At 38.8% G+C, this 12,594-nt stretch overlaps 1 protein-coding gene across 1 annotated transcript; it reads left to right on the top strand.

Annotated features, from left to right (window-relative positions):
- The first annotated feature begins 332 nt into the window (after positions 1 to 332).
- LOC121405771 (putative RNA polymerase II transcriptional coactivator) lies at positions 333 to 806 on the top strand. The gene has a single exon (XM_041596723.1). It carries the CDS (start codon positions 333 to 335, stop codon positions 804 to 806), a length of 474 nt encoding a protein of 157 aa, XP_041452657.1.
- The last annotated feature ends 11,788 nt before the right edge of the window (positions 807 to 12,594 follow it).

Below are 12,594 nucleotides of genomic sequence, written 5' to 3'. Positions count from 1 at the left end.
CATGAAAAACAAATGACGTCATATCATCAGGCAGAACAAGAAATAAGTAAAGAAATAGAATTCAACAAGTCCTGACAAGTGTGACGCCATAGAATGGCGAAATGAACGTGCAATACCAATGACGTCATAGAGAATTGCACAACACCGATGAAATCATATCTATAAATAACCATTAAAACAAGAAGAAAGTAAAAGACACATCCAAACAAGTCTGGACCATGTCAAGATAGAACTAAATATAGTAACTTACAGCTTTATAGTGGGGTCAGAAAACGTATAAAAGGGGGTAACGGATACCTGTTTTTCATCGGAATGGTGACGAGCCCTCAACCATGTACAGCTACTTCAACCCTGCAAGATCGTACCATACAGCATCAACTAGCGACAACGATTGTGGAAACGATTTAAACATGGATTTATTTTCATATTCGGAACCTGTAAAAGACACAACCTCATTTGAAACAGATAAAGGCAGTGATGCTGTTGTTCAAGAGAAAACCGAGGAAAAGTTGACATCAGGAGACAATCCCACAGGCAAGCTCGGCGAAACCAAAAATATGGATGGCGGGAATATATGTAAATTCAATATAGGAGATGACAAGAAGCCAAAATACGTGACAGTCAGGCATTTTCAGGGAAAAGTATATGTCGACATTCGTGAGTTTTATGGTTCAGATGGTCTTCAGTTTCCAACAAAGAAAGGGATAACGTTAACGGTTAACAATTTCAAATCACTTCTTAGCGTAACAAAGAAGGTAAACGCAGGTATCTACCAAGCCCATCAGCGTATTAAAAAGCGCCAGTGAGGGGAATAATATTCATCGCGTGTTTACTTTTTTTCTGAATGGATAGCTTTGTTTCTTTCAACCAGTAAGTCTAAAACAACTGCCATTGCATAACCGTAATTACATATGCTTGTGTTTAAGAAGGGAGGGACCGAGACGAGAGGACTAAGCGTTTCAATGGATGGGCAAACTTCCATACAGAATTTTTCTTTTCATCAGGGATTTTAACTTTCAAACAAAACAGAAAGAGAAGTGGATCCACGCAAGATTGTGTGCTTGTGTTTGAGAAGGGAGGGCCGAGACGAGAAATCTATGCAACTGAGTCAATGGGATGCAAATATTGGTAAGCCATTACGGTTAAAACGGTAAAATATGAAACAATAGGGAGTTTATTCTCTGACTCGGGTGCGGACTTGTTTGCAAAGGCTTCGTTTGGTGTTATAAAGGCAAGACATATCACACCACTGGTCATTTACCGAGGTTTCGTGTCTGTGTTGCTTGTAACCCGATATCCACGCTGTCCTATTTTTATAACTATATTTCCTAACATGTCTTCGCAAGACTCTAATTCTGAATCCCAACGCTCTAGGAACTTTCGTCATAGTCTCCAAAATTTACTGACAACCCTTTATCCAATGACTTCTTCTCAACTGCAAGCTACGGTAGAGAAGACGGTGAACAATGTGCAAGAACTTTTTCGTCGAGCAGTACCATCATCATCTCCGAATAGCAACGTCAATCGAAACGAGGTAAGTGAGCGTGAAGTCAATTCTGATTGTACTGTTAGGGATAAATCGAGAGATGTGGGTAATGTAAACGTACAAGATGTTTCAGGGCCATCCCATCACCAGGGTCAAGGGACTAGCTACGAATCAAATTCTCCACCCCCACCGCATGTTAATTACTATGCATCCTCAGACGAGGAGGACATGGACACGTGCTCGATATATCAGGTGGGTGGGCAGAAGAGAAAACATAGAGATGAGAACGAGATGGAAAGTATCGCTAGAAAAAACAAGAAACAAGAAGAGGTTACCAACAGTAAAACTAGTGTTGAAAAACAGGGAGGTAAAAGAAAAACCAAAACCAATCGTCACAATGAAAGTCAAGTCATGTCAGACTCGGAAAACGAGCTTGAGGATGAATCTTTTGGCGAACCCTTTTCTACTCCACCTGAACTATCTTCCACCCCCGAATGGGAATATGTAGATCAAAGGATCTCCAAACGATTTGGTGTTCGGGAGGTATGGTACGATTATAAAAGCAAAATAGAAAAGAACGTCTCAATTGAAAAAGTCTTGGATAATATCAGGTCTTCTCTCGAAAAACTCAAACGTACCATACTGAAAGATACCGAACCAAGGGATTACATTCGTCTCGTTCTTGTCTCTGAACAATTGACTATACCTATAGCATTTCCCTGGGCCTTGGTGAGGGATTTCGATATTGAACTTATCCTTGCACGTATCGAAGAGGTGTTGAATAGTAATCAGCACTTCTTCTTAGAGTGTGGATTTACGATCCGTGTACACCATGTAGTAAACCCTGCGGGAGGTCGTGCTAGAAAGTTCGACGGTATCGAATGCAAAATGGCTGCATTGAAAAAGCGTTCAATTATAACGATACCGCCTGCCACTGATAACATGTGTTTTGCGAAAGCAGTGGTTATCGCTCAATTGCATGCGGAAAGAGATGAGAGATACCGTACATGGACTAGAAACAAGCAACGACCTCCCAGCAAACAATTGCTCAAAATGGCAAAAGAACTGCATATGAAAGCTGGCATAGAACCAGGTATTGTGGATTCAACACAATTTGACGCTTTCCAGAAAGTGTTGTCTCCAAAATACCGATTGATGATCTATAGGGGTAGACGAAGTGAGGCGTTGGTATATGCGGGTCCAACAAAGGGAACACCCATTTACCTCTATCTTACAAATAAACACTACAATGTCGTAACGAATCCCGAGGCGTTTTTGTGTGCTTTCCACTTCTGTAACGAGTGTCATGAAACTTACCGCGATCCACGCTTTCACGAGTGTTGTCGTATGTGTATCGATTGTCAATCGACAACTTGCGATCGCGGTAATAAGTGTCATGACGGCCTGCCATCTCCCATAGTGTGTAAAAAATGTGGAATCACATTCATTACAGAACGTTGTTTCGAACTTCATAGTGTTACTCTATTTGAAGGTCAAACGGCTTGTCAACGTAAATTCAAATGCCGCGACTGTGAAAGAGTCTTTGATTTGGATGCTCTCGATGGGGACCCCAAAAATCATAACTGTTCAGATATTTACTGTAAAACTTGTAAAGAGTATGTAGATGGTAGGGTTCATAAGTGTTACATGAAGGTGACCAAAGAGAGTCCCTATTACGTGAACAAAAAATCAAAAAAGAATCAAACATCCGAAGAGGACAATTCCCAATCACCAAAAACAGATAAGAAAGAGAAAGAGCCTCCTGTAAAGAAATACATCTTTTTTGACTTCGAGTGTACCCAGGAAACAGGGTTACACGTACCAAATTTTGTGCATGCGTCATGGGAGTGTACTCGATGTATGGATGACGACAGTCCCAACCCCAACTGTCCGCGTTGTGGTCCACCTGAAAACAGACAAATTACATTCGAAGGCAATGATACATTAAGTGACTTTTCTTCATGGTTATTTAGCGAAGATAACAATCATTCAATCGCCATCGCTCACAATGCCAAAGCTTACGATACATATTTCTTGCTCAACCATTTGGTTTCCAAAGGCATTACACCTCAGGTCATTTTGAACGGTGGTAAAATCATTCAACTCAAAACATCAGACCCTACTATCGTGATCAAAGATTCATTGAATTTTTTTCAGATGGCGCTTGGTAAATTGCCGAAAACTTTTGGACTGAAAGAGTTGAAGAAGGGGTACTTCCCCCATTTTTTTAACAAGCGTGATAATGCCAACTACATTGGTCCCCTGCCCGACAAAATGTACTATGGGTTTGACAGTATGATGAAAAGGGATCAGGAAGTCTTCTCCGCATGGTACCGTGAACTGAACGAAGAGGGCTATGTATTTGATATGAAGAAGGAATTACGCGAGTATTGCATTAGTGACGTGCAGATATTACATCAAAGTTGCAAAGTGTTCCGCGGTCACTTTAAAGCACTCACGACTACTCCGACTAATCCCAAAGGCATTGACCCTTTTCTGAAATCTCTTACACTACCCAGCGCTTGCAACCTACTCTATAGAACCAATTACCTACAACCAGGTAAAATTGGTTTAATTCCACAGGATGGTTACACCAGTGCGAAAAAACAATCGATCAGTGCGGGGGAATGGCTCCACCACGAAACCATAACCAAAGGCATAGACATACAACATGCTTTCAATGGGGGAGAACGTATGGTGCACGGGAGATATGTGGACGGATACTGTGAAATGGGGGGAGAAAAACACGTGTGGGAATTTTTAGGATGCTTTTATCATGGGTGTCCAAAATGTTTCGTAAACGATGAACAAATGAATTTGATGGTAGGAAAGACAATGAGGGATTTGTACAAGGAAACCATGCGTAGAATGGACCTCCTGCGAAGTGCTGGATACATCGTCCATCATACGTGGGGTCATGAATGGAAACTAGAAAGGGAAAACCCCGAAGTAATAGAAATAGTCAAACATCTTAAAGACAAGTTCCAACACCCCCTCAATCCCCGAGAGTCATTTTATGGGGGGCGCACTGATGGCTGTTCGTTGTTTTACGAAGCCAAACCTGGAGAAAGAATTCTCTATTATGACTTCACTAGTTTATATCCATACATAAATAAATTCTCAAAATACCCTCTAGGTCATCCAAGGATTATTTTGTCTAACTTTCCATCCCTCGACCGTATTTACGGTTTGGTAAAATGCAAAATAACACCCCCGAACGATCTCTACCACCCCGTGCTACCATACAGGTCTGGTGGTAAGCTTACATTTCCCCTCTGTCGATCGTGCGCCGATTCATTGAATCAACAAAAGTGTAACCATTCAGATAGGGAAAGAGAGTTGGAAGGCGTCTGGGTTAGTGAAGAGCTAAAAAAGGCTGTAGAGATGGGTTATACCAATTTAAAGATGATTGAAGTTTGGCATTACGATCGGTTTACTGTCTATGATAAGACCACACGGACTGGAGGACTTTTTTCTTCATACATCGATGCATTCATGCGTATCAAACAAGAGTCTTCGGGTTATCCCGCCCACGTGAAAACCCCTGAAGATCGTGAAAACTATGTCAAAGATTATTTCACTCACGAAGGTATTCTACTCGATCCCGCTAAGATAACCAAAAATCCTGGTTTGAGGGCTATAGCGAAAAACAATCTGAATGTCCTTTGGGGTAAATTTGCAGAAAGGGAGAACATGAAGAAAACGGTGTTTGTGAAAACTACGGATGAATTGTTGAAATACTTTAGAGATGATGGTGTAGAAGTTAAAGATTTGATCGTTCATAACGAAGACTCCATCGAGCTGCATTACACACAAGCAACGGGATTCGTTACGCAGAACTTAAATACCAACATCGTGATAGCCAGTTTCACGACTGCACTAGCGCGACTTAAACTGTATTCTGTATTAGAACAATTAGGTGATAGGGTATTATACATGGATACCGATAGTGCCGTCTTCAGGACGGATCCTTCTCATGAACACAATGATCCCAAAACCGGGGACTATCTTGGCGATCTCACCGATGAAATTGATCCCACTCATCTTGAATACATTCAAACATGGCTTTGCGGTGGTCCGAAAAACTATAGTTATAGGACCAATAAAGGTAAAACCGTGTGCAAAGTGCGGGGTTTTACCTTAAATGCCGCAAACTCCATGGTAATCAACCATGATAGCCTAAAAGAATTGATTCAAGGTGAGCCTGGTGAATCAATCACTATCAAAGAAAAAAGAATTATAAGGGATGGGAAATCCAAAACGATTCACACTGTTGACTCAAAAAAGGATTACAGAGTTGTGTTCACGAAAAGGGTCCGTCTGCAAGATGAAAACACATTACCCTATGGTCACAAAGATATTCCATCAGCGGAACATCCCTTATAAATACTGTGTATTTTCACATGGAAAGCCAGTATAGTTGTCAACCTTCGTCTCGATAACATTACCTGAGATAACGATTTTTATCATTATGGGGGACGATAACATTTCTTCAAACATACAAAAAATGTTTAAAAGAATGCGAATTAATTCTACATCGCAAGTATTGGTCTTTATTCTATTTATATGTACTATTATTGTATCATGCTTCCTCGAATCGATGGTGTTCGAGGAAACCGGTGACATGGCAGGGTCTTCAAACTATTTAAATAGAACGAATCCTACTGAGTATCTCAGTTCTGTCACAGAATTTTGAAGACGTATGATCGTCATATATATCAATCTATGTAATTTTATTTACGTTATGAAATGTTTTTTTAGCGATACCAGTATCTCCTTATACACGGTATGATGTTATTTCATTTTGTGTAGAGTATATGTTACCCACATCTCTCAATTCACGCTCACTTACGGAAGTTAAGATTTACATTTTTATATTGTTTTAACTCATATAATATATATAATGGACGCACGTCTAAAACACAGTTTTTCTTGTATGGTGGTGGGACCAAGCTTTTCTGGCAAAACACAATTTGTGAAAAAACTTCTTGAAAATGCCTCCAAAATGATCTATCCACCACCGAAAAAAATAATGTGGTTTTATGGCGAATACCAAGCCTGTTATTCGCAAATGCGTGCGTCCATTCCAAACATAGAGTTTTATGAAAATTTACCGAATGATTTCAATGATTTTACTTCGACCGAAAGGTCGACCTTATTTGTCATAGATGACTTGATGGATACTGCCGCCGACGACAAGAGAGTAGCTGCATTGTTTACAAAGGGTTGTCACCATAGAAACGTTAGTGTCATTTACATACTGTAGGAGCTGTTATTTTCGCGGGGGTTTTATTTTCGCGGATTTCGCGAATTGCCGATCGGCCGCGAATTTAACAACACGCGAAAATATTGACACATTTCTAAGTCAGTGCCAATGCCCCCAGCAGCAAAGCTTTGCTATTGAAAGCATCCTGCATAGTCAGAAAATGGAGATATGCACCTCTATATGTACAGAAAATAGGCTTAGAAAGTACAGTTAGTGATTCAAAAAGTTAGCTAGAATTTCACTTTTTTTTATTTCTCAAACAAAATCAGGGCCTAAACTATTTTCTAACATTATTTTATCAATATTTTTACACTCACTGTAATATTAAAATGTATTTTCCATGAAACAATTTGATTTTATTGTCATCTGATTGACTCTATACACACGTATGGTAGCTATTTGCATCCTCATTAATATTCATAAGTCACATGACCAGAATTTTGAAGGTGAACATTCTGTTCACAAAATTCCACAATTTTGCACTTTTTACCAACTTTTTGAAAAAAGAATCGAACCAAACACAAATTCCAAAGATTGCTTAACCCTATAGATCCTGTGGCATGATGAATTTTTAGATCTAAAGGTTAAAAAATGAAATTTAAGCCACTTTTTCCACAATTTGTAACTGTTTTTACAGGAACATATTTATGTATAAAAGACATATCAGCATGGTAACTTTGAGGAGTGTAGATTTGCACATGAATTGCACTAGTTTTGCTTCTTTGAAATTCTGTGGAAATGTATGGTACATCTTAGTCAGGTCCAGATTTGAGAAAAGTAGACTGCCTTAGGCAAATCGTGTTAATGCTGAATTGAGAAGTGCTTTAACATAATTTGAGGGCGCTGAGTCCAAATTTGCTGTTTGCCAACCTTGATTTTGATGTTAAAATCCTCAAATTGGCAAAAACAAAATGGCCGCCACTCTACACCCATTTTTACTCTATTCTGACCCCCAAAACTTGTAACGAAAATGTTTGTCAACGGTTTTTGGTACTATTTGATCTAAAAAATAACATACTTAAAATCCACCAAAATTCTTATCCGGGAAAGTGGTTATTTTCAAGATGGCATCTAAGATGGCCGCCATTAACTGAAAATTAAAATAACCGGCACTTTATCTACCCTAGACACCCTTTTCGGTGCATATATGTATTCAATGGTGGAGGGCGAAAAAGGAAAGAGTGAACATAAGCACTCCAGGGTACCTGAAAATCCAAGATTGCGTAAAAATGGCTGCCATGGCCTAAAAATTCATAATAAAAAATATTCATCTTTTACGTATTTTAGTGTCTTTTATTTGGGTTGTATTCATTGGTGATTTCAAGGGTCAAGAAGTAAACCGGGACAAGTTACAAGGACAGTCAACAGTCCACTATGTCCAAAAATCCAAGATGGCTTTCAAAATTGGAGTCTAAAATAGCTGTTGTTATCTAAATACCACCAAACCCGACATAGTTTGTTTAATACCTGCCTTGGGCAAATGATGTTGGTGTCTAACCCATGGTTTAATGGGTCAAGAAATACGTTGGGACAAGTAAAAAAAAACATGGTCCTCCCTGTCCAAAATCCAGGATGGTTTGCAAAAATGGAGTATAAAATGTCTGTCGTTAATTACAAACCGACACAGTTTGTTTAATAACCGCCTGGAGAATATGATTTTTTAGTATAACACATGGTTTAAAGGGTCAAGTATTAGATTGGGACAAGTTACAAGGACAGGTAGTGGTTCCATTATGTCCAAAAATCCATAATGGCTTCCAAAAATGGAGTCTATATAGGCCGTTCTCACCGAAAAACTCACATAGTTTGTTTAGTATCAGCCCGGGGTATATGATTTTGGTGTTTAACCCATGGTTTAAAGGGTCAAGTAATAAATAAGGACAAGTTACAAGGACAGTCAGAGGTCCAGCATGTCCAAGAATCCAAAAAGGCTTCCAAAATTGGAGTCTAAAATGGCTATTGTTAACTAAAAACTGTCATAGTTTGTTTAATATCCGCCTGGGGTATATGATTATCTTGTCTAACCCTTGGTTTAAATGGTCAAGTAATACGTTGGGACAAGTAAAAAAAAAACAGTCTATGGTCCTCCATGTCCAAAATCCAGGATGGTTTGCAAAAATGGAGTATAAAATGTCTGTCGTTAATTACAAACCGACACAGTTTGTTTAATAACCGCCTGGAGAATATGATTTTTTAGTATAACACATGGTTTAAAGGGTCAAGTATTAGATTGGGACAAGTTACAAGGACAGTTAGTGGTTCCATTATTTCCAAAAATCCATAATGGCTTCCAAAAATGGAGTCTATATAGGCCGTTCTCACCGAAAAACTCCATCAGCTAAACATAGTCATAATTAGGTGAACAAAATCTTCACTACATGTATTGTGGTTTGAAGGCTGAAATAATAAATCGGAACAAATAAAAAAGATGGTCAGTTTCCTTTTCGTCGTAAAAAGTCCAAAGCGACTTCTAAAATTGCGTGAAAATGACTGCAATCCCCTAATCATAAAACCATAGGATAGTCCTGAGCACAAAAATGACGTGTTCTTGAAATACTTATCAGTGAATTATGGAAATTTTTTGGTGAAAGTGTACCTTATTTCTTAAAGTTTGTTTTCGGATGTTTACTTATTGTTGCACCACCACCTAATTATGTCACTAATTCTTGTCAAACATAATTTCATGAATCTTAGAAACCGAGACACCAAAATAGTGGCACTAGATGAGATATAAAGCATTGTCATTTTTGTAACAATGGTGGCCAATTTGAACGTAATGTTGGGAGCGTTCTAATTTTTTGACAAAATGGACAATAGTGTTTCCCTGTAATCTGTCTTCACCTATATCATATGACCCTTGAAATCATGAGAAAGGCACAAAAATGTTCTTACATTGTAGGTAGATATTATATGAACTTTGCAGCCAGATTTTTAAGAAATAGCAACTATTTTTAAGCCATCATTATTATTTTTTTTGTTATTTTTTTTTTTTTGGGGGGGGGCAAAACTGCACCACTGATAAACCTTGAAATTTTTCCAATGTAATTTTTCCCTTTGGAATCATGATTTTTGTTTTATTCTCGGTAGACCCCAAAGTTATTTCTATCAGGTGGATATTATATGAATTTGGACCATTTCAAAGTTACAACGTCCATTATAGACGCCATTTTGGAAGGTAATCTTGAATTCTCTGACACACTCACTATCTTGTAAACATGCCCTGATTCATTATTTGCCTTGAAAGCTTTTTGATGATTTTGATTTTGAGGATTTACTTTATTTTTGGAGTTGATAGTACAACGACTGCCGTTGTGGACGCTATGTTGAATTTCCCGGTAACCTTGACAAAGTTTTGTAACTATAACCTGTGTCAATAGACTTTGTTTAATCCTAACATGCCTAAGTTTCATGAAATAGACATCTAAACCCTAAAAATTATGAAATTTCAAAAACTTAACCGCGGTTAAGATTTGTTGTTGACTTCGCCGCCGCCGTCGGAAAAGCGACGTCCATGTCTTGCTTCTGCTATGCAGGCGAGGAAAAAATGGCGGGCACGTTAAAGATATCCAATGTGAATATGCCAGCATTGCCCCCAAATTATCAAACATTTTGCCATATTATTTATCAAGTCAGCAGCAGTGAATCATGGCAGCCATCTTGGAATTAAAGATGGCTGACGAATCAATCGGACACATTGTGTTTGCAACCCTGGGTATCAAAAATAACGCATAGATCCCAAATTTTTAAATACAATCACCCATAAAAATCGTTTAATATGGGAAACTGCATTAAAAATGCCGCCATTTTGTTTTTTGCCGATTTGAGGGTGAAAACGTCGGAATCAAGTTTGGCAAACAGCATTTTTGGGTTCAGCACCCCTGAATTACCTTAAAACAATTGATAAATCAGCATTAACACAAAATGCCTAAAGCACTTTTTCTGAGCACATTTTTTAAAATCTGGACCTGACTATCTTCCGATCGCGAATTTAACAACCCGCGAAAATGTCGGGACCCCGGGATTCGCGAAAAATTCTGTACGCGAAAATAACAGCTTTTACAGTAACCCAGAATTTATTTCACCGTGGTAAAGAGTCGAGGACAATATCACTGAATACGCAATACTATTGTCTTTTTAAAAATTGTAGGGACAAATTACAAATAACGTGTCTAGGAAAACAAATGTATCCAAGACGTACTAAATTTTTTCAAGAAGCATATAACGATGCGACAAAAGGAAAATGGGGCTATTTGTTTGTAGACCTCAAACCAGACACACCCGAGGAATTTCGCCTTCGCACGAACATTTTTCCAGGAGAGACCCAATTTGCCTACGTTCCAAAAGTATAAAAAAGCTACAAACTGTCTGCATGATTTAGTTCGATAACGATGTCTCGACGTGTTCGGACCCACGCGGTTCTCCTAAAGACATTGGCACATTGTTCAGCGAAACAGCGACGTCAACTTTTGAAAACTGCGGACAACGGGCTCATCGACGCCATCTGTGAATGTGTATTTAACGTGCTTCGTGGGAACTTAAAACTCTCCGCCAACCATAAACGAACACTGTCCAAACATAAACATCATCTACGAAAGTTAGCAGATCGAAAAACATCTCTGAAGGAAAGAAAAAAAATCATCACACAACGGGGAGGTTTCTTTATACCTCTTCTTTCTCGATTAGTTGGTCCTGTTTTGGGAGCTCTTGCGAACATTGTTACCCCACGTGGAAAATAACATCAAATACGCATGGAAAACACTCGAAAAATGGTGTTGGTGCCCCAAGAAACTTTACGAAATTTGCAAACTCCACAACCAACCGCGAAAGAGAGTCAAGTCAACGCCTTAGATGAACAAATAAGAACGGTTCTTGACCGAGACGATCTTGATATTTACGGTAAAGCTCAACTTTATTCCCAATACCTACGTCAATATCTTCACGCCACAGACTCTCTCAAACAACCCCTCTCCATAGAACTAAAAGACATTCATCAGTCACCGTCCAGTCCAACACAGAATACGTTACCTGCGTTGAAAGAGGAGAATGCCATAGAGCGTGACATATTACACCATGTGCCGAAACTTTACGTGAAAAGAGCGAAACAACTCTTAGAAAAAATGAAACAGCATAACGAAATAGGATGGACAGAACACGGTGAACTCACTCTAAACGATCAACGCGTGGCGGGTACAAACATATGCGACCTGGTCTATGACTTGTTCAGAGAACGTCGTGGTTACACACCGAGTGGCAGTGAACATTTTATTCGAGGCTTGGCCAAGATGAACCTTCCCGACACCGTCGTCAGCAACCCCCAGAGGAGGAGCGAACTCCAGCGATTAAAACACGGGATGGAGCCAATCAGTTCTACACCAACCCCGGGTGTGTCTTCTCCCTTACCATCTAAATCCCCTATCAAGAGGTCTAAACGAAATAAAAATCAGTTGAAAAGTCCTCGATCTCCAAATTGGGTACCATTTTAAAAGTCTTCTTACACATGGTTATAATACAGACACGAAACCTCGGTACATAGTTTGATTTTAATGAAGATAATATCTATATACCGTGTTTTTACTCGTATGTTTAATCGGACTCTTTTCATCTACAATATTTCAAGAGTCGTATTTATAAATGTCTTAAGAATCAAACTATACCCAAAGTTTTATTTTCCAAAATGTTTGAGTAAATTCAATGGACGTTGTATATAGAAATGATGGATGTATTTATAGAATCGTAAAACAATAATTTTATGATTTATTTCGTCTTTTTGGTAAAGACAATTCACTACATGAATCGAAAAACTAACGTTTCGTGATTGCAATGTAAAATATGCACAAAATAT

This window comes from Lytechinus variegatus, chromosome 19, assembly GCF_018143015.1.
Source record: "Lytechinus variegatus isolate NC3 chromosome 19, Lvar_3.0, whole genome shotgun sequence".
Lineage (NCBI taxonomy): Eukaryota > Metazoa > Echinodermata > Echinoidea > Temnopleuroida > Toxopneustidae > Lytechinus > Lytechinus variegatus.
The sequence above is the reverse complement of the archived record's forward strand: the minus strand, read 5'-3'. Positions and strand labels throughout refer to the sequence as shown.

Coding starts and splice junctions, on each gene's coding strand:
- LOC121405771 (XM_041596723.1), top strand. CDS start 333: ATGTACAGCTACTTCAACCCTGCAAGATCGTACCATACAGCATCAACT.